This window comes from Chiroxiphia lanceolata, chromosome Z, assembly GCF_009829145.1.
Source record: "Chiroxiphia lanceolata isolate bChiLan1 chromosome Z, bChiLan1.pri, whole genome shotgun sequence".
In the NCBI taxonomy this organism is placed as follows: domain Eukaryota; kingdom Metazoa; phylum Chordata; class Aves; order Passeriformes; family Pipridae; genus Chiroxiphia; species Chiroxiphia lanceolata.
The window spans coordinates 68,546,079-68,572,882 of NC_045671.1; the positions used below are offsets into that span (position 1 = coordinate 68,546,079).

The 26,804-nt window shown below is 38.4% G+C and overlaps 1 protein-coding gene across 3 annotated transcripts in view; it reads right to left on the minus strand.

The window, feature by feature from the left end:
- Nucleotides 1-26,804, minus strand: part of GAK (cyclin G associated kinase) — a 73,650-nt gene that overhangs the window by 31,690 nt on the left and 15,156 nt on the right. For all 3 annotated transcript variants that reach the window (XM_032675195.1, XM_032675194.1, XM_032675196.1), the window contains exons 6-14: nucleotides 23,923-24,048; nucleotides 21,429-21,518; nucleotides 17,213-17,348; nucleotides 16,496-16,608; nucleotides 15,767-15,878; nucleotides 13,464-13,587; nucleotides 4,952-5,001; nucleotides 4,717-4,865; nucleotides 468-590 (exon numbers count right to left, since the gene is read on the minus strand). In XM_032675195.1, coding sequence (XP_032531086.1) covers nucleotides 468-590; nucleotides 4,717-4,865; nucleotides 4,952-5,001; nucleotides 13,464-13,587; nucleotides 15,767-15,878; nucleotides 16,496-16,608; nucleotides 17,213-17,348; nucleotides 21,429-21,518; nucleotides 23,923-24,048 — 1,023 coding nt within the window. The remainder of the gene's footprint in view (nucleotides 1-467; nucleotides 591-4,716; nucleotides 4,866-4,951; nucleotides 5,002-13,463; nucleotides 13,588-15,766; nucleotides 15,879-16,495; nucleotides 16,609-17,212; nucleotides 17,349-21,428; nucleotides 21,519-23,922; nucleotides 24,049-26,804) is intronic.

Below are 26,804 nucleotides of genomic sequence, written 5' to 3' on the forward strand. Positions count from 1 at the left end.
TTTTTTGGTTATACCAAGTTAATAACACTTTAGAGACCAGTGAAAGTTACAGAGCAATCTGCTGCCAGCAGAAGCAAGTTAACCAAGTATCTCACAGTCAGTTTCTGAAATTCTGGGGCTACAGATCACATTCTAAGTGGACAGTAGTGGGAAATGCAGCGTACACCCATCTGGCACTTGGAAGACAAAAAAACATCGAAACAATAGAGCAGATTTTTTTGTCCCAAAGGCTACTTTGTTTTAATTCCTCCTGTATACTGCCTTCCATTCTACATGCAAGTAAGCAAGGGCTACATTATCCTACTGATTTCCCTAAGGAGAAAACTGATGCAAGTAACTTCCCGAGAGACACAGCAGGAAGGAATTGCCCCCAGCAGAGAAAGCCAATAAGAGTCACAGACTAAATGGATACTAGCACTCTTAATCACAATTTAAAGCTCTATTTCAGACTTAAACCAATTTCTTACAAGGCAGTGCACAATGCAAACATTTTTCTGGTCTTGTTTCAGCCACAAATGCATGTTCTTGCATATGCTATAAAGATTCTGAAGATTTGGTGCTCGTCTTGCTGGCCAGCCACATTCAGAAACCTGCAATGACAGAGATGAGAGAGACAGCAGTAGATGTGAGAAACGAGATCACAGTCATATACATTTGCATAGCATAAGCTGTGCACATAAGAGGCAATTTTACACTTTAATGCCACGTTCATGTTGAAATTAAGCAAGGTGCTCAAGAAAAGTAGTCTCACACAGTGTAAACGCCACTTTATAGGATGAAGTCCAATAAAACTCCAGTCCTGTCTACAAGTCTGCTGCACTAGAAGTATCAACAACTCAAATTACTATCTGAAATATTCTTAGAGCAAGGAATCAAGTAAAACAGCTTTCAACTGTTGTACATACACTTAAGCAAAAAAAAGCCAAAAAAAACCCCCAGCAATAAAAAGACTAGGCTTCTTTTTATATTTGTCTTTTATTCAAAGATCTTCAGTGGTTAAGTAATATTCCTTCTACAATTAGTGTTACAAAACATTGCCAAATAATCAGCTTCACTACTATATCCTTAAAATCAACTGTCCTCCAGTATACGAAACTTGGTCCTTGGTACACTTGCAACATCTAAAGAGCAGATACATTCAAGATCAAGGAAGCAACTTTCAAAGCGAGTTTCTCCTATTTGTTTTTAATCTCAGCTGCAATTGCCACATGCCAAAGACCAAGTTTTCCTATCAGCAAGATGTTTTCCTACCCAGATAAAAAGTTCAAGAGTTACTCTGCGATGAATTACCTGAACTGATTATCACAAAATACTGATTTTGTACCAAGCACAGGAAAAAAGGTTGACATACAAGTCTTCTACAACATTTAACTGTACTCTAGTATTTTAATTAAAAAAAAGAAGGCAGTTTCAGAAAGCATCACTTTGCAAGAGATTTAAATTGAATGTTCCTTTGTTAGTGAAAGCTTACACAAAGTCGCCAGTGAATAAATAAAAGCTAAGACAAGAAGTCCTTTATATCCCCACTCACCACAGGACTCAATAAACCTCAAATGCAGGCTTCACTACATCCCAAACATTACAATAGTAGTGTGCTGGTTTTGGCTGGAGTAATTTTCTTCGTGGTAACTAAACGAGGCTGTGTTTCAGCTTTGTACTAGAAACAGCGCTCACAACACAAGGATGTTTTTGTTATTGCTGGGCCACGCTTACACAAAGTCAAGGCCTTTTCTGCCCCTCCCATCACGTCACCAGTGAGCAGCTGGGGGTGCACAAGCAGCTGGGAAGCAACACAGCCAGGACAGCTGACCCCAACTGACCCAAGGAATATTCCATACCATAGGACATCATGCTCAGATGGGGCAGAAAGAAGGAAAGGGGGAACATCCAAAGTGATAGCGTTTGTCTTCCCAAGTAACCATTACATGTGATGGAGCCTGGCTTTCCTAGAGATGGCTGAGCACCTGCCTGCCCATGGGAAGTGGTGAATGAATTCCTTGTTTTGCTTTGCTTGCACCTGCAGGTTTTGCTTTACATGTTAAACTATCTTTATCTCAGCCCAGCTGTTCTCACTCTCACCCTTCTGGTTCTCCCCTCCATCCTACCAGCGAGGAGTGAGCGAGCAGCCGTGTGGGACTTGGCTGCCATGGGTTAAACCATGACACAGTGAAAGAATCACATTGCAGCATTGCAGCTTCGAACCAGAAAAGTATGTGCATTCAAAAAAGTAAAAAGTTATGACTTTTCTGGGGGATTCACCATTTACTTTCTACTCAAAGACTAGTTTTATTACAAGATGTAAACAGATGTAACAAAACTACACTACCTTCTGTTTCTTTGGCTGTACTTTAAGCTCTAAGTGTCCTGACAACTAGCAGAATGACAGACAGTGCACAATCTCTGAGCAACCTATTCCTAGCAGGACTCAAAGCTAGCTGAGGAGACTTCAAAGCTACCATTGCTTTTAACCAAGATTAAAGAAATCTGTAGAAGTTCCATACAGACAGCATATAGCAAGAAGCCAAGAATATATAATTTTAAAATACATTCTAAGCAAAGTGTCAGAATTAAAAATTTTAAAATACATTCTAAGCAAAGTGTCAGAATTAAAAATTTTAAAATACATTCTAAGCAAAGTGTCAGAATTAAAAATTTTAAAATACATTCTAAGCAAAGTGTCAGAATTAAAAATTTTAAAATACACTCTAAGCAAAGTGTCAGAATTAAAAATTTTAAAATACACTCTAAGCAAAGTGTCAGAATTAAAAATTTTAAAATACACTCTAAGCAAAGTGTCAGAATTAAAAATTTTAGAATACACTCTAAGCAAAGTGTCAGAATTAAAAATTTTAGAATACACTCTAAGCAAAGTGTCAGAATTAAAAATTTTAGAATACACTCTAAGCAAAGTGTCAGAATTAAAAATTTTAGAAACTGTTCTTCTATGATCAAGTTTAAGGCTTGCCTTAATTATCTTTAGGAGGTACTAAAGAAAAAAAAAAAAACTAAGCCTCCTTAGGTCCCTGCATGGCTGCTTTCACCCAGCACTGCATAATGAAGTTAGTCAGAATTGCTGGACATCTTGATTTCAAGAACGGGTAGGTAAAATTTCCAAATATAATTAAAGACTTTGTTTTCCAAGTAAAACAGTCACCCTTAAAAAAAAAAAAAAAAAAACAAAAACCAGAAGACAATGCTTTGTAGAAACTTCCTAAATACTCCTAGACAATAAAGTTAGCAGGAACCTACAATGTTTTGACTAGTTATGACCTACTATTACTACCCAGCAAAACAAAGATGGTAAGACAACATTAATGTCAAAAAGGTAAACTTGGATGAGAACAGTTTCAGATCAATGGTAGATTTAGCTGTGTTTATATTACCATTCATAGCACAGATACATCAGAAATATCAGTGTACAGACACCTCAAACTTGCATAACCAAAAAACCATTTTCAGCATAAACTAATTCCCAGCCACAAAATTTATCATTCCATAAACAGAGACTAACAGCTTTGTAGTATGAGGAATAAATCAGTTCACTGTATCAGCCTCGGTAGACTTTCCAGCAATTTAGCACTAAAAATCATTGCTGAACAATTTTGCTTTGCTACAAATAATCATGTAGGAGGTTTCCTGCATGATTAAGATTTGCCTTCCATCTTAAATAGCCTCTGCCTGAGCCTCACAGTGAGCCACTGCACATAAAGCAGCTGATTGCATCTATGCAAAGTGGCAGTAATGACTTCTTTCGGGTGTGACAATACTCGATCTTGTAGACAAGTTTACAACAAAACAAAAGGAAAGAAGTGATACCACTAGGACAAATTCATTAAATAGACCTCAGCCTGACATGTTAAACCAACTGTGATAGCTGAAGCAATGCCAAGGATGGCCCTGCAGAACAAAGGGATTCCTGTAACAAATAACTGTTCTAGACTCTCTTCTGGGCAGACAGTATTGGGAGAAAGGGGCATGATCAGTACAGACTGTTTAGGCAAAGTCTAATGTGGCCGGTGACACAACTCACAACACAGTAAAAGTCTCCACTGTTGAGCCTCTTGCACGACAGTTGAGGTTTACTTGGGAACAGACACAGAAGTCCAGTATCTCAACAGCTAAGAAGCTGTGCTTGTTACCTTGTTACTGATTTAGGCAAATATCTTCATTTCAGTATCAGAGAAATTGCCAGAAAGGCTAATGGAGGGTCAGCTAAGCTACAATACTGAAGACAGTATCAACAGTCAGACAGCTGAGTCATATGGGAGTCAAATGTTGTGTAGTGGGAGAAAGTCCAGTGAACAGCTTATGCAAATCAGTCACCATGTCCTTGATAAAGGCAAGTGACAGAACATAAGAGAGGCTGAAATTTAGTAAGACTTAAACGATATGAAGTACTCCCCATTTAAATTTGAAACATGTAAGGTACCTGGATATGTTTTCAAAGATATCACTAGCCCAGGAAAAGTGGACTTTAGTCATAAAAAGATTAGTCTGTGATCAGCTAAATTTGGATTTAAAGTAAAGATAAGCAGAATACAAGTTAACTCTTTGACCTTGTGTTTACACTTATTCTTTTGTCATGTTTATTTTTCTTACTATTATTCTTTTGTCATCTTTTTGATTAGCCTCCTTGAACATATTTCACAATAAAAAGCTGAAGGTATAATCAGGACATTTTGTTGCAAAATCTTTTACACGAAAAACAATACACACCCTATTATGGAATCTTGAAGCCCTGTATGTTCTTGGAGAGAGATTGTACACAGCATAGTGGCCAGGATGTTTAGAGTCCAGACATAACCGCACATCTTCTATGTTATTTTTGATGGCAGATTCTACACCTTCAGCTGGAAAGGACATCACTAAAGACAGAACAAACAGCAGGTGACATTTTTCATACTATAAGAACAACGAGAAGTTATGCTTAAGAAAAACATAGCTATCATACCGGCAATTCTGGAAGTGATGTACGATATATCCAAGTCTCCTTTTGCATAACTGAAACAAAACACACTAGAGTTAGTATTGGGAAATATAATCATTCAAGACATAAGTTTAAAAGCCAGGTCTCTCAGGTCACATTCATGACCATGAATAATGTTTCATTTCTTCCATTTGAGGATTGCTACCTCAACACTTCAAGGTTTTCAGAACAGGGCCAGAACAGATACTGTGTTTGAACAGTTCCTCATTTAAATCAGTTCCTTCAAAACCATCTCTGGGATTTTGTAGAGATGCCTTTAATGTTTGACTCACTCCTCTAGCTCCTACTCTTACTGATAAAAATTCACTGTAGGGTATCAGTTTGAAAGCCTAATGAGGAAGCATTAATATCCTAGTTGAAGCTTCAAAGTTTAAAATTACGTAACTCATGGCACAGATGGCCATGCTATCCAGTATCTGGATTCCATATTAATAGTGTTAAGGAAATTTCCCTGTCTGATCATTGAGGCACTGCACTCTGGCAGTCACACTCCCACCACCAAACTGTCACTGCCAGGACCAGAGCCCCTTCACAGTGGGTGGCTCCAGTGAGCCCATGGGTGTCCTGCTTGACACCCCACACGCCCCACACTCACAGAGTCAGGTTTCCTCACTGGATCGACCCCAGGCCTCCCACAGAAGAGTCTCAGACTTAAGTATTTTAATCATGGTGCAGCAACAGACTCCCCTTGATTCTGATCCACAGGCACTCAACCTTATCATCACTGACCTCAAGTTATACAAAGTCAAGAGAGTCTCTTAACACACAGAGCCACCCCTCCATCTCTCCTACCTTGCCTGTCCCTTCTGAAGAGCCTGTAGCCACCCATGGCAGCACTCTAGTCATGCGAGTCATCCCACCACGTCTCTCTGATGGTGACTGCATCACAGCTTTCCGGCTGCACGATGGCTTCCAGCTCCTCTTGTTTGTTACCCATGCTGCGTGCATTGGGGGACATGCACTTCAGCTGGAGTGCCTGGTTCCAACCCCTTCCCCCTTCAAACCTAGTTTAAGGCCCTCTTAATCAGCCCTGCTAACTTACAGGCCAGAGCCCTTTTGCCCTTGCTAGATAGATGAAGCCCATCTGACTCTGACAGGTTTGGTACCATAAAAATTGCCCCATGATCAAAACAAAACAAAATTCTGCTGGTGGCACCAATCTCTTAGTCACCTATTGATAAAATGGGTTTTCCTACTCCTCATTCATCCCTGCTGCTGCAGGAACTGAGGCGAACACAACCTATGCTCCTTTCCTATCAACCAAACAGCCCAGAGCCTTGAATTCCTTTTTAATTACCCTGGTACCTCTTTTATCAACCTCATCGCTGCCAATCTGGACTACAAACAGTGGATAATAATCAGAGGGCTGAATTAGCTCAGGGAGTCTCCTGCTAATATCTCTCACCTAGGCCCCAGGAAGGCAGCAGACCTCCCTGTGGGATGGGTCTGGTTGGCATACAGGGCCTTCAGCTCCTCTCAGAAGGGAGTCATCAACTGGGAGTCATCAACTACAACTACCCTTCTTTTTTCTAAATAACTGAGGCTGTGATCTGTTTAATAGACAGGGTACAACTGGGAAACCCTCCAGATAGATCTTTCTTTTGAGTGTCATCTCTTTATACAGTTGTGTATAGCTTTAAAAAGTAGCCTTTTTGAAAAATAATCTCCCAGTGACTTATTTTTTTTAATTTGCTTATTTAGGTCTATTCCCTGCATCTCTACCTTATCACCCACATTATGTCAATAATTTACTAATTTAAGATCACTATTATTTTTTCTTTCTAAGGTATCTGCTATGTAGCTGAATGAAAAAAATTAAAAAAACCAAACCAAAACAACAACAAAAACAAACAAACAAAAACAAAACAAAAACCAAACCAAAACAAACAAAAAAAACCAAACAAACGAAAAGAACCCAAACACAAAACCTGAAGAGACTCAGTGCCAGGTCAACATCCTTGAGTATAATCATATAGGTCTGCACTTCTGGATTGGCAAAATAAGAACAAACCTCACCTACAAAACTTAACTTAGATATTCCTAACTTAAATATGTCAGTAGGACATTAACTCCAGAACATCAAAATGTCATCACAACACTACAATGCATGTTTAAGGAATGCAGAGTTTCCAACAAAGTTTCAAGACACTACATAAAAGAGCAGATCCAGGATACTCAACTCAAATTTTACACACCAAGAGAAAACATTAAGCTTTGATTCTTTATTGCTTGCTAGTAAACATAAAAGAGGTTAGTGGAATTGATTAAAAAATTATTGAATAAAGGACTGTGAGAAGGATTTTAGATAAGGCAAGGACAACTGTTCTGAATGGAAGGCTATCTCAATCACCACAAAGAAGGTTGAGTCTCACTAGACAAAGCACTAAAAAAGATTCCTCAGCCTTGAAAAATCTTGCATAGGGAGGTAGACAAACGGTCACTATTTCAAAACATGTTGCACTATTGGAAGGACATAGGTAAGCTCAAGCAGCAACACTGTTGCAGCCAAAGTAATTAGGGCAGAAATTTACATTCAGAGCTAATCATGATTTCTTACAAAAATTAATGATGATTATAGTCCTTCATATAATTAAGAAGTAGCAAATGTTATTTGTTGCTTACACCTAAGAGCTTCAAGCAAGAAAATAGGTAGATCTCTGTAATAATACCAACCTCTTTTGATATCAAGATAAAGGACTACCTAATACAATAGCTGAAGAACAAAGAAACTTTACCTCTTCAGTGCTTTAACACCAAGCTTAAGCAGAAACATGAAACACAATTGCAGAACTATTAAGAGCCAAAAACCAGTAGTCCTCACATCCCTTCCTGTGGGAAGACTTTCAGATTCTGACTTCTTACTAGCAACACCACTCGATTCAGCTCTGGTTTTTACACTTGTCTGAATTAAAATGCAACATTATTAGGAGCATGGACCTCACCATACACACACTGCTGCAAGAATGCAGTTTAGCATGTCAACAACAGAGTACAGCCAACTCAGCATGCTGTGTTGAAGGGGAAAAAAAAAAAGCTGTGTGCTTGTTACACTGAAGAAGTCTCAGAATGTTTGAGCAGTTAAAACTTAGCTTCTAAACTGCAGTACCAGGAATTTAGTTTAATCAATTTAGGCATGTCCAGAATACATCTAACACACCATGTCCTTAAAGTTCCTTGAACTTTATTCTGAAGATTTCAGAGCTATTTCAGTAGTAATACTTGAACACAAAGTTCTCTGTTTACAGTGGAGTGTTTTATGCTAACTGGCATTTCTTTAAACAGCAAGAAGGTGAAAAAATGCTTTGTCACATTGGTAAGCATTCCTACATATTTCAAGATATAACCCTGTAACTACAAATCACAAATAAGGTCTTTCTTTTCATGTTGTTAACAGCAGAAATTTCATTTACATAGAAATGTTGCTGGTAGGTGATAAGAGTAGGAAAGCACACAAACACATAAACAGACTTGCAAAGAGGGTTTCTGGCCTGTGATTCAATATAGAAAACTCAATGTGCTTTTAAGGCTCTACTTAAGCTTAATAAGAATGTGTAATATGACACTAATATTTAATCACTTTTCTGATGGTACCAGGCTAATTCAAGGCTTTTTAGCAAGTCTAGAGGGACTGGACTAGACTAGTGTAGTCTCCAAACAGAGGCATGGGGATTTTTCTTACAGTACCTAATGGGGGCCTACAAGAAGGTTGGAGAGGGACTTTTTACAAGGGCATGTAGTGATAGGACAAGAGGGAATGGTTTTAAACAGAGAGGGCATGGATAGATGAGATAGATAGAAATTCTTTACTGTGAGGGTGGTGAGGCACTGGAACAGGGAAGCTGCAAATGCCCAAGCCCTGGAAGTGTTCAGGGCCAGGCTGGATGGGGCTTTGAGCAACCTGGTCTAAGTGGAAGGTGTTCCTGGCCATTGCACAGGGGTTAGAACTAGATGATGCTTCCAATCCAAACCGTTGTATGATTCTATGAAATGCAGCAAGAAAGCCATGAATTCTCATTTTGCAGAATAAATACCTAAGCAAAAATCAGAAGTTTTAATTAGATGTTAAAAAACTTTTCACTATGTAAATGGTTGGCATTATCAGCCTTGCCAGAAAACAGCTGCACCTAAAGACCACAACTAATTAGCATACAGAACAAAATTCTACAGCTGTGCATAGTTACCCTGTGTTATTAGGTAAAGATGAGAAAGAACAAAGAATGACAGACTAACCAGCATAGCTACAATTTGAGTATATTGATGTCTTAAGACCCTTTTAGTTTCTTATTTTTCTAATTTTGTAAGCTTTATAAATTTTCAGTCCTTATCCCTCACCCTGTAGCACAAGTAGTTTACACATTCCTCAACCCTCTTACCCCATTCCATGCTCCCCATATCAATCCTACCCCTGAATTCAGTAGAAATGTTTAGCCTCTTGTCAAAGCAAGGCCTATGCTGTTTAGAGAACACTCATAATCTTGGCCTGAACAACAGAACACAGTCAAGAACTAGGTGACCGTGTACCCTTTGTGCTATGAGGATGATGAGAATGATGAAGACGTGGTCCCAAAAGCCCACAGACCCAATTCCCAGAGGGTGGGCCCAGGGTGGACCAGAGCAAAGGCAACGGGATGGACAAAACTTGGATTGGTCAAGCAGTATTATAAAATGTAGCATCTCAGGTACAGCCAGCACATCCTGTAACATCTATGCCTTGGCACAAATTAAACCCTTTCCTTATCTCACCCTCAATTAACTGCTCCTGAGTTTTTTTTTTCCTTAGCATAGGCATCAATATATACCATTATCTTCACTTAAATAACACCCTCACACTAAGCAATCTTCCTCCAGACATCTCTACGCTTACAAGATTAGGAAAAAATATCTATTAATTAGCTAAGTACCTTTTTTTTTTCAGTTTATTTTTTTAAAAGCAATGAAGAAAAGCAGCACTGAAATTCACATCAATCTGTTCCCACTTAGTTTTGCTTCATAAAACTGAATTAATTATTCAACTACTTAGTGTAATACAAAGATCTATGATATTAACATGGCATTAAAGCAGAAATAAAATTACCTTAGAAGCAAAGAAAGCTGGCAATAAAAGGCAGCTAATTGTTCCATAGATTACTACATCAGAATCTTTTCAGTGAAAGAGCCTGTTCTGACAAAGCAAAGGAAGACTGATCATAAGTTTTGAGTGCTGCTTTCAATATCAGTGAAGATCAGATACTTTAAACATTTAGCTATGTTTTTTGGCAGGGCATTTGTAACCTGTGTGGATGCAGACCTCAATGAGTGTAAAAGCCGGTCAAGGGCACAGAAGCTTCACAAGAGGGAGAAACACACAAGCGTAACAGAAGTCTGTCTGCAGATAAAGGAAGTAACTCCACAATTCAGAAAAGCAATCATAAGCAAGAAGGAGAACTCCTACCTAATGAGATGGCAGATTCCAACACAAGGAGTGCTTAAGCATGGTGGCAAAGATGCATGACAAGGAAGAGACATTTTAATTGGTGCAGAATGTCTGCTTCTTGTGTTGGTTGAAGAGCTTTGGAACAGCAGTCAAGCATGCAATAGTAGAAGAGATATTCTCACACCACTGATTCTATCAGCTGTAGCCACGAGACAAGCTTGTAAAGAAGAGAATGACCACGACAGAAAGAGACATGCCCTATAGTAGATGCAAACAAAGCATTAACAATTCAGCTTGATTGAAACACAGTCTATGAATGCACAAGCCCAGTCGTGGGACTCCCAGCAGCAGAACAAATGTTGAATGCCAAAGGACCTGACCCTACCTTAGGTCTACAGAACATTAAGTACTGGTCATGTTAATTCACATTTTGCCATTTCAGTGAACTGATAAATACAGTTAGGATTAAAAATACACTACAGGCTTATCAAGGAAAGAAAATTACAGAACTAAGGCCTGCTAAAGAATTACAAGTGGAAAGAGTTTCTTTTTTTCAGTATTGGTTAAATATTACCCGGAAAATTAGTATTGAAGTAATTGGTTCTCACAAACATAATGACATACTTGGCACATTTCCTCAACCTTTTTTCTCCATTCCTCAACCCAATGACTAAATTTGCTTAGATAACACAAAAATCCAGAAATGTAATATGAAGATAGAGGGCCTTACACGAAATCAAGATCTTTTTATGATAGTGTAGAACTTAAAAAAAAAAACAAACCTGACAGTCTCACATGTTCTGTCAGAGGTGATGTTCAAGAATCACTTCAACATAAACCTTCCTACTCTTCCTATTCAACCAACATAGTCAAAAACATCTGTGAGGGACTGATCTCCTTACGATGAATCTTGGAACATAAAATACTGTCTGACGACCTTCTGTCAATCCACCACAGCCCATGCAAGTGTATCCTCCATTAGGTGGAAAAGGTCTGTGGTCATTGATTTCATTTGGATATGACAGTACTCCCACCCACTAGGAGCTACCAAGCAAAACAAGGTCAAACAATTACACTTGCAATATATTCAATTCTAATAAATATCCACATGTGACTTTCTGTAATTAGAAAAAGCAAGGGGTAAAAGTAGTGAGTTTGACTAATACTTAGTAAGTTCCACAAGCCATGCACTAAGCTGTTCTGTTCATGCACAGAACACTAACCAGCAACTGACAAGTAGCACACTAACTTTAAAAATAAGATAGATGTAAGACTTATTTTGGGCAGTCACTGTAATCTAAACAATTGTAGAGAAGAGCACAAGAACCAAACAGAATCTTTCCAGGCAGCAAGCACTCACTGTCCAATACTTCAGAAGTTGCTAGATGAGCTCTGTAGATGTGGTTGGATATACAACCACTGTTTTCTACCTTGCACGCTACACTTACTGTAGAAACAAAGCAAAAAGGTACACACATATGTTAGGTAAGATAAATAAAAATAAGGTGTAGGCACAGCATAAGCCATTCCATATTAAGAAGACAATTTTAGACAGTTCTAATCCACCACTAGAAAAGGGGAAAATGGCACAACACCAAATTCAAAAAATTATTAAAACTTCCAGTAGCCTTTAAGGAAGAAATCACTTGAAAGAGCAGGAAACCTCTTCAAACATAACTAAGTGATGGAGGTCCAACAACCCAGAAAGTCACGTGGAGATAAGAGTACAAGACACTGAAGTGCAGGAGTACTTCAGAAGCACATAGTGTACAACAAAAATACAGTATCAGAGTAAGATCTAATATACAACCATGGGAAAGTAGGGCTTATAACTTTGTCAAAACTACGTTTCATCATGCAACAGTTTGTTGCCCTTGTACACCTCCCTATCTTGAGTCCACATGGTTTCCCCAGGGTGAAGAGTTCGATGCTGCTGTCCCAATTGCTTCTGTAGAAAGTTTAAGGACAAAGCAAAGCTCCACCACTTTTGCAACCTTTAAAAAAAAAAAAAACAAAAAACAAAGAGGACCTGGCCTTTTTAAACCATGCATAGGAAGTTTAAACAGGCTAAATGTAAGAGCAAACAGCTAAAAAAGCACTTGAAGTGGCCACAAAGGTGCAGTATCTACAGATCTAACTTACCTGAATATTATAAACGCTTTAGAGAAGTACTATACACAAGTTACACAAAGGAACTGAAAAAACCCACATGGCAAGCAACAGACTTCACAAGCAGTATTTCAGTTAGTATCCCAATTAAAGGGGCACAAAGCCTACAGTGAGGAACAAGGTTCATTATTCCTTATGAGGCTCTACTTCAGACACGGTATTCAGTAGTGACTTATCTGTTCCTTTTAGAACTAAGAAAACCCTTTAACACTGCATAAAAATTTATTATGAGAAAAATATATCAATCATACAAATCAATTAATATTGATCATAGAGAAACATTTGAAATGGGGCTGAAAACCTGCTTAAAAAAAATAATCACACACTAGGAATCTGAAAACATACACATCTAAACAGGAGAGCATCCATCCAGGCAATGCAGGGCAAAGGAGACAAATGGATCCCCTCACACTGTCTTGAAGATACAGGATTCTACCTGAAAGCTAAACTGAAGAGCTTATTCACTATTTCCCTGCAGGTTTTTTCCCCCTCAGATCCACTTCCTTGATTCGTACCTTTCACCATTCCATCTTTTTTTCTTCCTCTCTTATTAACAAAGGCACTTTCTACTAATTCAATTCATTCAATTTTGCATCATGACAGCATGCTCCAGCACCCACTTGCTCATCTCTCACAAGCTTTCAGGATTTAAAACACAGTAAGGCAAGAAGTACTTACAGACAGGCTTTTGCTGCAATATTCTCAATTCTAGTATGTGACTGCTAAAGTAACCTTTGTATTAATACCATTCATAAAATCTCAGGGGCTGGCTACCACCTGTTAGAGCTCAAACTTGGAAAGGTATGCTGAATTTATCATTTCTGAAGTAAGCTCCTGAGCCTTCATTTAGAACTCTTAGCAGAACAGTTGTTAAATTTATTTTTTTTTACTCACTTGGCCACAGACTGGATAACTTTAGAAGATGTATCCTTAATATTAGTGAAAAATCGCTCTGTTCCACCCCTCAGAATATCAAAGAACCCTCCATAAGTCTGGTCACATTCCGCAACGGTCAGGCCTAGAGCAGGCGAATAAAAATAATTGTACTTTATTATGGGGCCCATTCCAGGATATGACTTAAAGTACGTTGCCTACAAAGCTGGAAGTGAATGCACATGTAGGCTACATCTTGCTGTAAGGCTCACAGTTCTAAAGTTCTCCTTAACTATGACCTACACAGCCAGGAGGTACTTAACACATTGTTTAATTTGCTGTTTGTATTTATGAGAAGACAAGACAAAAAATTTCTGAAAGTAAGGCATGTGTTTCATATTATCAACACAGTAAAATACTGCCTTTTTTGAGTATCAGTTTCTTAAATTGCAGCTTATTATTAGCAGATCTACTTAATCATCTCCAATAGACACATTTTAATGCAGGGCTTCAAAAGCAGCTAGCATAGTTAAGTTACTTTTTAAGCACAGCATCCCAGATAGCACAGCACTGCAGCACAATATCCCTTTTAATATGACTTTATGCAACAAACAGCAGCCATTCTTGCATAAAACAGATGACCAGACTGACTTTTGATTACAATTACATTTGGAAACTGGATTCTTCCACAGACATTAACATACACATGACATTACTACAATAAATATTACCCAATTTTATAATTTCCCCTGTAAAATTAATAAATTTTGTTTCATTGACAGTTCAGCATTATTAATATCAATCAAGAAATATCAAAGTAGAAGGAAATTTGAATACAGTATGAAATATTCCCTTGATATCGTCTACATTAATTGTAATGTTCCATATTTACATATGATAGTTAATATGGGTGCAGAAAAAACAATAAGAACTTAGATATAAATAAGCCTGTCAAACTGCTTGTTTCTTTACTATTTAAGTATTTTCAATTGCATGTGCTCTGGAATACCCTTTTTTACAGAATGGGTATGTAAGCTTTTAACTGTATCATTTTGGAGATGTGTTTTGGTTGATTTAATTTAGTTCTGCTAGTCCAACCTATGTTTTATCTCAGACGGAACTACAACTCCTCCTCCCCACCACTGATGTCTTATGGTGCAACTTCAGTTGCAGTCCTTTCTGCACAATGCTCCCATAATTAGCTGAGCTCATGGCAGTACCAGCTATAGCTATTTCTGAAAGTACTGACAGGATAGCCAATAAATTGAATTTAGGTTGCTGCTTTTCCCCTTTGAGGCAGTCAGACATGAATCTTTTGGAAGTGACAAAACTAAATAACTTCAGACTACGGTCACTGCCAGATACACTTCAAAATACCACAGGGGGTCAAAAGTCTTTTTGGGCTGGAGAGAAAAGGAGATGGATGGATCTCAGATGCTTATGGAAGTATTTCTTCCTCATACAGGCTTTCTGCAGGCTAAACTAAACACACATGTGAGGTCAGTGACTCCCTAGCATTAATGAACTGCTATGGTCCATAGGCAAAATCCCTGCAATTGCTTCTGCATTTATTTATTAGGCTACCTCAGCCATTAGACACAAAGCCCATTTTAGCAAACAGTTATAGCAAATGCCACAGGACAGCTGCTGTCTTTTTAAGTTGTAACTTATTTGATGTTCAATAGTTCCTTTTGGAAAGCAAAGACACCTCTCACCTTCGTAAACCAAAGATCCAAAGTTGTGCACAAACTCAGGATATGTACTAATTTCAGTAACTTTTCCCAAAAGGTAAAAACTTTTCAATTAAAATATAGCACTCGGAAGATAACAGTTTAAATTCAAACTCCTCTTATATGCTGTTCTTTACACAATGCACTTTCCATTATTATTGCCTCATTGAATCACAAAAGTTTGGGATTTAAAGGAAGTCACTTTTACTTGTTTGTCATAAGCTGAAGACCACTATCTCTACAGCTCTTATTCTTTAGAACATTATTGCTTCTTGTATCCACACTTCCATCAAGTTTTAGTTCACTTATGTCAACACTCCTGCCTCTACAGGTCAATTATGCATTTTAAATTATTTTCCAAGGGAAACTTCATTTTTATCTTGCCCAGCAACAAACTTGAGAAATTCACATTTGCATGTTTCAACACACAATCAAAACTTTGCAAAAAATAAAACAAGGTTAGAAGCAATTATATGAATGTCGAGTAGCTAGTGCCAGAGCAAAATATCTCAAACCCCCAGATGATTTCTTCTTTTCCATATGGAAGATATGCACCTGACTTTACACTAAGATGACGTCTCTCTCTGCACATACCTGCATTGTACATGTTGTTGAGCTGTCCCGCGGGCTTGGAGCTCTGTGAAACAGAGGTCACAGATGTCCGAGGCTGAGCATTGTTTCCATAGCCTCCATTTTGCTCCAGGAGCTGAGGAGATTAATGCTCGCTGTGAGTATTTTCCTGCTAATTTGGCCAACTGGCTATGCTTTGCAAATTACTTTTACGGGGTGAGAACAAGCAAATTGAACCTCAGGAGAAAGACGGGAAGTTAAGATACTTGCAGCGCTGTGCAAATTATGCACTGGGCAGGAGACATCTAAGTGGGTTTCCACTTAGTGTAGGCAGAGCCTTCATATACTAGATTTATCTGTGCAAGTTATTTATGATTAAACACAGCATGTCAAACAGAGCACTAGCATAACTAAAGAATAAACCAAGAGAAAAAGCAAGGGGTAAAAGTAGTGAGTTTTTCTTTGACTTAACTTAGTAAGTTACACAAGCCATGCACTAAGCTGTTTTGTTCTAATAATAAGAATGACAACTGGTTTTCTTTAACATCTCTGTGCTTTGAAAGCAGCATTTTCAAGGATCCTACAAGTGGTACAGATTAATTCAACTGCATTTCAAAATAAATTAGTGTGAAATTTTCAAAAAACTAAGGAACAGGGGACCTGCTCTGCAATCTGTTAATAAATGCACATTCACTGGAGAAGAGAGGACAGAAAGGAAACCCAATCAATAATACTCCTATGAGACATCTTTACCTCTGTGATGGGGGATTTAGGATTGACATTCCTAGCTGCTGCAATCTCCTGCAGCTGGTTCACAAGTTCAGTGATTGACAGTCTCTCATCTGGGTTCACCTTCAAAGTGGAGCCTACAAAAGGAGATTCAGACAATGTAACAAATTCGTCAAGGCCTTTCTCCCAGTTGATATTACTTTCTTCAGTGCATAACAGTGCAAGAAGCAAACAAGTGAACAGAATGGAGCAACTGCTAAATCCATATCTAAATATCATTCTCATAGTAGGTATCCATGAGAAAAACACAACACTCCTCAGGATTAATAATATCTCAAAGAAAACACTTCAGCATCAGTTAATGAAAACCACAGAAGTAACTTTGTGTCTAATACTGTTGAATTTTGATATCTTTTTGGAACTGTAATTAAAGTTTCCAGTAGTCTATTTTAAAATTTAAAGAGAATTTTTTAAGCAAGTTCAAAGAAACCAAATCAAAACCCTAGTTATTCCTATGCACTAATTCAGATCCTAAGCAAGACAGGCAACAGAACTAAAAAAGCAAGTTTCACATCCTAATTTTTTTGATAATGGATTAAAATTATTAAGAAAACAAGAATTTGTTGCAGTTCACCTTTTTCACCATCACATGTCAATAACATTCAACTATCAGTAATACAACACTGTCAACAGTAACATGTATCCATAAAGACGCCAAATTAAATAACATTGTAAACTTACGAATGAGATCATGAAACACAGAATAGCGGGTGTCATTTTGTGGGATGACATATTTCCCATTGACTATGCGAAGTTTAGCTCCATCTTCGAATGGATGTTGCCTAAAGCACAGCAAGTACAGGACACAGCCCAGAGCCTACCGAGATAAACACAGAAATACCGCATAGAATGATGGAGTCATTTAAGCTGGAAAAGACCTTTATGGTCCTCGAGTTCAAACATTAACTCAGCACTGCCAGTCCACCACTAAACCACGTCCCTCAGTGCCACATCTACACATCTTTTAAATACCTTCAGGGATAGTGACTCAGCCACTTCCCTGGACAGCCTGTTCCAATGCCTGAGAACCCTTCCAGTGAAGAAATTTTTCCTAATATTCAATCTAAAGGTCCCCTCACACAACTTGAGGCCATTTCCTCTTGTCCCATCACTTGCTACTGGGGAAAAGTATTCCTGCCTTTTTTTAAAAAAAATCAGTTAGAAGCCATTACAAGAAATCCATTTTATGAATTTCACAGTATACAAAAATAAGTAGTCTTGCAACACTGAACGTGTTCAAGAACAGGACTGTTCTTACAAAAAGGTTTGGAAGTTTTATTTCATATCTTCATCCTGTGCTGGAAGGAGACACATCTAATTTGTGGGGACGGAATCTGGTCTTTTTTATTTTTAACTCAGGTACATGCTGTTATGCAATACAACAGCTAGGTGAGCAATTAAGTGTCAAGCAATTTGTTTAAATGACACTAGGGGGACACAACAGCATGTCTAAAATGCATCTTTTGGTAAAAGTTTGAAAAAAAGAAGCCCAAAATGACAGTTCCTTTATTCCCTACAGTGAGATGAGTATTCAACTCTTGTAACAAATAAAATTTAAAGATCATTTTCAGACAAGTTCATTCAAGCCTCAAAAAAAAAAAAAAAAAAATCACAAAACCAAGACTATCACATTCTGGGAACTGTGAAGTTCCTCCATGTATCCAATTGAGACTTGGGCAACCCGGAAAGGGAACAACCTACACAGGCAAAACTCACTTTTGAATTCTCATCTCTGAGTAACGCAGGTGTTATGGATTAGCTGGGATAACTGCATCTGTTACTGGAGTAAATGAAAGCTGATATAATTTTTTTCAAATAAGTTAGGGTATTAAATATACTCACAGAGTTACACAACTGTAATAGAAACATGTTCCATTCTCACCTATAGAAGTCTGATAATAAATCATCCAATACTTCCAAGCAACTGTTTGCACAATAGTTTGGAAAATTCCTCTTCAAAGTTTCTTCTGAATCCTAGTTAGGCTGTTTAAGCACATGGGCTTTTATAGTAGCCCCCACAAATAAAACAAGCCAGTGAAGACACTACCTAAGAAAACTGCTCACTCTCTCCCGTCCTTTGTGTGCACCATCCCCACTGTCCTTGGCTATCAATTTATCCCAAGAACAGCTTCAAACATCTGAAGTTATTGGAGTACCAAAGGTTTGAGACTTAGTTACTCCAACACACTTACTGAGTCTCTCAGTCCAGGGCCAGAAATAGAGTACATATGTTAATTCCATACATTCTTGCACATTTTTGTCAGTTTGTTGAAAAAAAAAAAAAAGCTCTCTAACATAAACACACTGAGGCATCACACAGTACACACTAATTAATCCAGCAGGGGAATAGAGAAGGTACCATCTGCTATCCCAAAGAAACACCTGTTTACAAAGAAGTAAGGTAGATCATACTTTAGGAATGAAACTACTCCCTGTGTAGTCCAAGACACCCTACATGTCAGAAGGCAGCAGGGGAGGAAAGCACCAAGGCCATCAGCTGGTGCTGATTTCCTCTACACACAGGAAATGCAGAGGCCACTTAGATTTGATCTTTGCTTCAACTGTTAGAGAATGTTTTTCATTTCCTCTCCGTTATCTGTAACTTAGGATTGTAACTGTGATAGACTTTGGATATTTTAAACACCAACTGCCATTCAATTTGGCTAAAAGGCAACTTCAGTTGCAGCCACCATTCACACAGCCTCAGCACTGATGCACTTGACAGAAGGGCCCATTTCCCCAAGATGCTGTCCCAAAGCTGCACAGTATCTGTAGAGAAGTTGCCTGGGTCAGTCTGAGCACTCACACGCTAAAAGGTAAAAAAAGCAGCACCACAAAGTGACCAAAAATAATTTTTGACCTGAAATTGGGCCTTTATTAAGGCCCAATTTTGGCTTATTTAAACCGTCCTTAAAAACAGTGGGATTTTTGGAGGGTTGAGGAAGTGTTCAGGGATTGGGGGATGAGAGTGGGTAGTAGGATTGTTTGGAACAAATAAAAATACTGTTATTTCTCCCCTGACCAGCTTCAGGCAACAAGCAGCATACTCAAAGAGTTCTACAGTACAGATGCAGGATGACACAGGTACTACACCAAAATACTTTCTGAGTCAAATTAATCTACATAAATTCTAAAGGGATTGCTCAGCTCACATAGAATTAAAACCTGCAAAATATCTTACACTGACTAGAAGACTTTTTTACTAGATATCAGTAATGAGAACCCAACTTTGAAATTTTGCTCCTTAAGCTCTTTTGCTTTTTCAGAAATCTTCAAGAGTGGGTGGGTATGAAGGGCCTTCCAAGCCAAAAGATAATTTCAATGGAGAAAAATCTTTATAAGGTAAAACCTGTCACTTCACTGAAATTCAGTTGAATTTCAGTTCAGAAAAATCACATTAGTTTTGAAAACCTCTGGATTTAGTGTTTATTTTCTGAAGACCTCTAAACTTAGGTAGGAAATACAGAGAAAGCAGTTGGTCACATCTGAAGAACCTCTGTCTCATAATCAATATCTAATCACATTCCCATTGTGGAGTCAATGTGGCTGGTAACTATCTTTCATCTGTGCTGCTGTTCTAAAGAAGGTGTTACTTCCTTCATGTTTTTAAGCTCACACAATGACAAGCACATAGACTGCAATCATGAGTATTACTCACTGTACCTGCTCTCTCTGGAAAACTGCTTTGTTTATCCTAACCACAAACTACAAATCATTTATGCTTCCTGAGGCAGGGCCATGTTCTATTGCCAAATACTTTGCATATTTTCATTGAAACCAAAGTATAAAGAAGAAACACAGAACATGTTCCAACAAAGGCATGGTAAACGAAATAGATCTTCCAAAAAAACAAAAGAAACAATCACCATGTTAGTAGTAACAGATACAGAATTATTCTAGTCAAAAAAACAAACTGTAATTGTCCTTTTCAGTGAGGCTTTTTTTTAAGATAGGTTTCTAGCTTTTTGTTTAACTGGAGGTAATCCTGGCTCAGATTGCCAACATTTCATGCATGTGAAGTGACCAAATGGCCAGAAAAATGTATTTTGCTTGGTGTTTCTTCACATGCCACAAGAAAATCACCAACAGCTGTAGAAGTTGAATAAGAGTTTCCTCAATATCTTGTAACTAGGAAACTGAATGCAGTTATGAAATCCCAAATAAAACTTCTAAAGCACCAGTATTACATTTTCTCAGTCTGTCTTTTGACACACTGCAAATACAGGTAACAAGAACAGCTTGACACCCACCTTCGTAAAAAGCATCCAATAAACTAAATCCCTAAGCATAATCTCACTGGGGAGCACCTTAGTGCTGCAGAGTTATGCAACTGGAAAAGGTACAACTGAGGATTTCACAGTTAACATTCAATAAAAAAAATCTGTAGCCAGAATTAAAGGTAACAGTTTATCACACTTTCCATACAAAGCATGAATGATCTCTGCATAGTTCTCATCCTTGCTATCTGTCAGTATTTTACCTAGATGCAATACCTAGACATAACCATTTTGAACTTGCCAATAGGCTGTTCCAGGATTACATGCATGGCACAGCACAAAAGGCAAGAATTTGAACCTAAGGACTCTTCACTATTATGGGGTTTCTAGTGGCAAGCTCCAACCAGGTAACAGTTCTAATGAATGCTAAAGAAGTTCAGCACTGCCTCTCACAGTGGAAGTCAAGTCAGATCTAGGAGAAAACCTTGAATACTACATCTTGCTCTTTTAATATTTAGATACAGAATTCATACTATGTAAGTTTGTTTTGATAGAACATACTACTTCAACATTTATTTTGGTGCTTTTATTTACTTAATCAAAAAACTAATGGCAAGTCTGCAAAATCAGTTCCACTATGACATAAGCAGCTACAACACAGCAAGAGAAAAAATTCTTACCCAAATGTCCTGTTTTTCACCAATTGGAAAATTTGAATACAAGTCTATCATCTCTGGTGTTCTGTACATTGGTGTTGTATTCCTTGTGATCTGCAGAAGACAGAAGTTATTGAAACAGTATCTTGAATAATAAGCTTCAACACCATTCAACCAAGGAAACAGCTCTCCATGTAGAACAGATTGGATTCCCACTTGGAAAATTAATTTCAGAAAGACCTTGGCAAATTAGAGGACTGGGCAATCACCAACCATAGGAAGTTCAATGAGGGGAAGTGCTGAATTCTGCACCTGGGATGGGGTAACCCTGGATGTATGTATAGACTGGGGAATGAGATGCTGGAAAGCAGCACCACAAAAAGGGACCTGGGGGTCCTGGTTGATGGCAAGTTGAATCTGAGTCAGCAGTGCCCTGGCAGCCAGGAGGGCCAACCCTGTCCTGGGGGCATCAGGCAAAGCATCACCAGCCGGTTGAGGGAGGGGATTGTCCTGCTCTGCTCTGACCTGGGATGTCCTCACCTTGAATATTGTGTGCAGTTTGGGGTACCACAAAATAAAAAGGATATGAAGCTGTTAGAGAGCGTCCAAAGGAGGGCAATGAAAATGGTGAAGGGCCTTGATTTGAAGCCGTGTGAGGAGCAGCTGAGGGCACTTGGTCTGTTCAGCTGGAGAAGAGACTGAGGGGAGAGCTCATTGCAGTTACAACTTCCTTGTGAGAGAAAAAGGAGGGAGGGACAGGCACTGATCTCTTCTCTGTGGTGACCAGGAACAGGACCCAAGAGAATAGCATGAAGGTGTGTCAGGGGAGATTCAGGTTGGATATTAGGAAAAGGTTCTTCCCCCAGAGGGTGGTTGGGCACTGAACAGGCTCCCCAGGGCAGTGGTCACAGCACCAAGCCTGACAGAGTTCAAGAGGCAATTGGATGATACTCTCAGTCTGATGAGACTCTCGGGATGGCCCTGTGCAGGGCCAGGAGTTGGACTCAACCCTTGTGGATCCCTTTCAACTTGGCATATTCTGTGAAATACTTGTCAAGGCAACAGACATCAACTGAATCCTGAAATAGTCACAATAGCTTGGATATAAGTTTAGATGAAGACAGCAGTACTCAAATATTGTCACAAGAGTCCTTTCAAACTGCAAAATACATAAAACAACTATTCTACATGAGGCAAAAAGGTAAAATGACACAAACACCGAAAATCAACAATTAAACAAAAAAGTGAATTCAAGTTGCTGTGTGTACATCTCATTTTGCCATCTCACAGGCAGTGCAGACACAACAAGTTAAGCTCTGGATCCCTGAAGAGAACTTTTCTACCTTCTTTTTGCATTGATTATACTAGACAGTGGTACAACGTCATAATTTCTCCAGAAACCAGTGGATTGCTCTCCAGGGATGCCAGATTCCAAAATGGAGGAGTTTACAGAGACTCACAATATCAGAAGTTGCATACATGAATTTTAAGTGTCACTGTATTTCTCCTGTTGATGTATTAAATTAGATTTACCAGCATTACTCTCAACTAAAAACAAATGCAGCCCTTGAGGCACCACAATACTACCTATTCATATTATGCTGAGCAGACTTGTCACTCCTTTTGATGCCTCAAGACCCTTTTAGTTTCTTATTTTTCTAATTTTATAAGAAGTAGAAGCAGCAGCCCTTGTTCCCTCACCCTGTAGCACAAGTAGTTTACACATTCCTCAACCCTCTTACCCCATTCCATGCTCCCCATATCAATCCTACCCCTGAATTCAGTAGAAATGTTTAGCCTCTTGTCAAGGCAAGGCCTATGCTGTTTAGAGAACACTCATAATCTTGGCCTGAACAACAGAACACAGTCAAGAACTAGGTGACCGTGTACCCTTTGTGCTATGAGGATGATGAGAATGATGAAGACGTGGTCCCAAAAGCCCACAGACCCAATTCCCAGAGGGTGGGCCAGGGGGTGGACCAGAGCAAAGGCAACGGGATTGGTCAAGCAGTATTATAAAATGTAGCATCTCAGGTACCCGGCGCGCATCTTGTAACATCTATGCCTTGGCACAAATTAAACCCTTTCCTTATCTCACCCTCAATTAACTGCTCCTGAGGTTTTTTTCTTAGCATAAGCCGCACAGGTATCACTTTATATATCACTCCACTGAGGAAAAACAGATAGGAAGGCAGGAATCACTCTGGCATAACCAATTTCTGACTTCTGGTCAGGAATGTAATTACAAAAATCCTTACTAATGACTTATCTTCACACCAGATTGCAGAATGAACACAAACCATGCTGAAGCAGTGCTTATGTATGTAGTTACAAAACACAAGCTATGATTGTAACTGTAGACAGTGTTTCAACTCTGGCAACACAAATACAAAACCAAAACTTTATAAATAATACTGTAACTGAAGCAATCTTCAGGAGTCCCATTAAGCAATATCAGATTAATAGTAACATTTAATACACTGCTGATGTTAAGATTAATCACATTAAAATATCTCACCTCTTCTTCAACCAGTGATCTCTTCTGTGCAGACCAGTTGTAGTCAGGATAGTAAGCTATAGTTGTAGCACTACCAAAGTCACAAAGTTTAATTGTCCCTTGGTTACTAATAAGCAAGTTTTCCACCTTCAAAAAGAGACAGGATAATAGATTAAAGATGTTTTCTTTCTGTACACTGACACACATGCTTTTACACATCAGCTTACTTGTGTAAATAAAAACTACTCACTTTAGATCAAAAGTTGTTTACAGGAGCAGAGATTTCAGACAGTACTGTAGTTTTATAGCAATGTAGCCAACTTTCAAAAGGAAGCAAACATACCATGAGCAGGAAATATTAAAGAGAGTAAGAAATAAACCCCAGGGGAAGGAAAATAATTTCCTTAGAGCCTAAGAAAAGGAGCTCTCAGAGGAGCACTCGTAGAAGCAGTGTCTTGGAATCCAAATGTTTTCATGCCCAAAACTGAACACTGTTAGCTTGACTGCAGTGGAGTGGAGGTTAGGACTACGGCAGACACAAAACAGGAAGGTATTAGTACAGAAGCAGTCTGCTAGGAAACACCCAGAAAGAGGCAGCCATGACCCTGTGCAGAGACAGAAACCAGCTATTTGAGGACCACGTGCTGCCTGAATAATCATCATTATCATCCCTGTCTTCTTCTATTTCATAAATTCCCATCTTCCTGTATTTTTAAGTGAAATGCGGAAGAAACTTAAGGAAAGGTTAAAAAGTAAGTACTGTGGAGTCAATCACAAAACGGTTGAAAAATAAAATTTGTATCCCTGCACCCAGTTAGGAAAAGGTGTAAAAGTTAAGAGGCATATTGTAATATTAGAACACCACACTTCAGATAACTAGGTTTGTCTTCCCTTTCCCTTTGAAGCCACTTCATCTCCAGACTAACTTCTGTAAAACCTCAGTTTACAGAACATCCTATTAGCTCTCCTAACACATGCCCCTTCCAACTTCTTCCATCATAAAATGAATTTTGACTACCCTGCAGGAAGACACAAGCACTGTTAATGATGTGGTTAGACTATGAATCTCAATGAGCAATCTGAATTCCCTTCTCTCTTGGATAACCTTTGCTTACCTCTGTGTACAATAAGAAGGGTGGGCATTCAACATCAAATTAAATTTATACAATAAAAATGGTCACAGTATGACCAGAGATCAAGCTCCTGTGCAGGTGTGTTCTGAATTTTGTGCTTTGATAAAGGTTGCTAATAATACAAAGCATTCCAGCTGATTATTGAGATTTTAACAGGCTCTATGACCTGTGCTTTGCAGACTAGCTGTGCACTGCGTGACAAATCCTGAAAAGATGAAATTCAGACAATTAAAACATCAGAAAAGCACTGATATTTTACAAATCACCCTCTAACTAGCTTTGAATTTTTATAGCTCAGCAACTGGCTAGGCTCTTTCAGTGGTGAACACATGCAAGTTTTATCCAAAGATCTCAGGAACAAAGAATGGACCATACTGACAAGCATGAGAAGGAAACCACTGGAGGACAGAAAAAGCCACCACTAGAAAGGTAAACTTGTTTTTAAGCTGCACTATAGAAGTTCATGAAACCTCATATTTTTAGTCAAACAAATTGAGAAAAATCTGTTAGAACTCCACCCAATCACACCCCTCCCCGAAAGTACACATTTGAGGTTAGCTCAAAACTTTGACCTATGGTTTATACACTGCTGGTCTTAGTTCAGCCTTCTAGAAAGGGTGGCACAGTTAAATGATCTCTGTTTGGCTCCTGACTGCAGTAAGGCCTCCTACTACTGCCACACAACCATCACTTTGCTTTACAGTCCTTATAAACATGAAACCAAAAATTCCAAATCCCTGCCTTTTTCCATGTTTTGTCTCTGCCAGGATCTTACATTGCTTAAGAAAAAAAGTCCTTGAATTACAATTACTTCTATGGAGTTGGTTATGTAAGAAATTGCATATTTATTTGTAAGTAGTTTTTTTACTTTTTTTTTCAGAAAAGAGATGCACCTTTTCTACAAGCTAGGGGCTTGTGTATGGAAATTTCAGTGAAGAATACAAGATTTTATTTTAGAAAGTAACACCAGGAAAGTTCAATCCAGACTTGGTTAACATGTCTTTGACATGACATAGAACTCTATTCAATGGTACCAATGAAAGAAAAAAAAAAAAGAAATGCTCTATCATAAAAAAACCCTATGCTTCTGTTAATGGGCTATACTAGTGTCTAACAAGCCTTTCAACAACGTTAAAAGCACTTAACACACATTTCCTTCTAAAAAGTGGCTTCATTTTCCTTTCTCTAAAATGGTTGAGTACATGCTTACTTATGATGGAACAAATTTTTCTTTTTTCATATTCAGCTGAAATCACATCGAGCTGGAAACAGACATACGTGTGAAATTCAGACACTGCTTCAGGAGCAAGAATCTTCTTTCCCTTATTTTGTTTGTTTTTACAAAAGTTTGACACAAAATATTTGTAATACAACAGAATCTCACTGATTATTAAGGGTTTCTTCATCTAAGGTATAGGGAACACGAAAAGGTGAACCCCCATCTTCAAAAATACAAAATTCAAACTCAGATGAAATCCTTTCAAATCTCCAAAGCTTCTAAGGGGACAACACTTTCTAGAGCATAGTGCCATAGAACCTTGGAAAAGGCTAACAGAACAAAAATACTAAGAAAAAAAAATCTAACATGGATTATGCTTACCAAATTTTAAAATGTGAATTAAAAGTGAGCCCTAAATTGCAATGCTAGTTATTAGTTCTAAAACAGCTTAATACACATTCTCAAAGGCAACACAGTCTTTTACAGGGTAATTCAACATTCTTCTCCTTGAAAGCTTTACTTCTTCTACTTAGACACCTGCTCATCCCAAA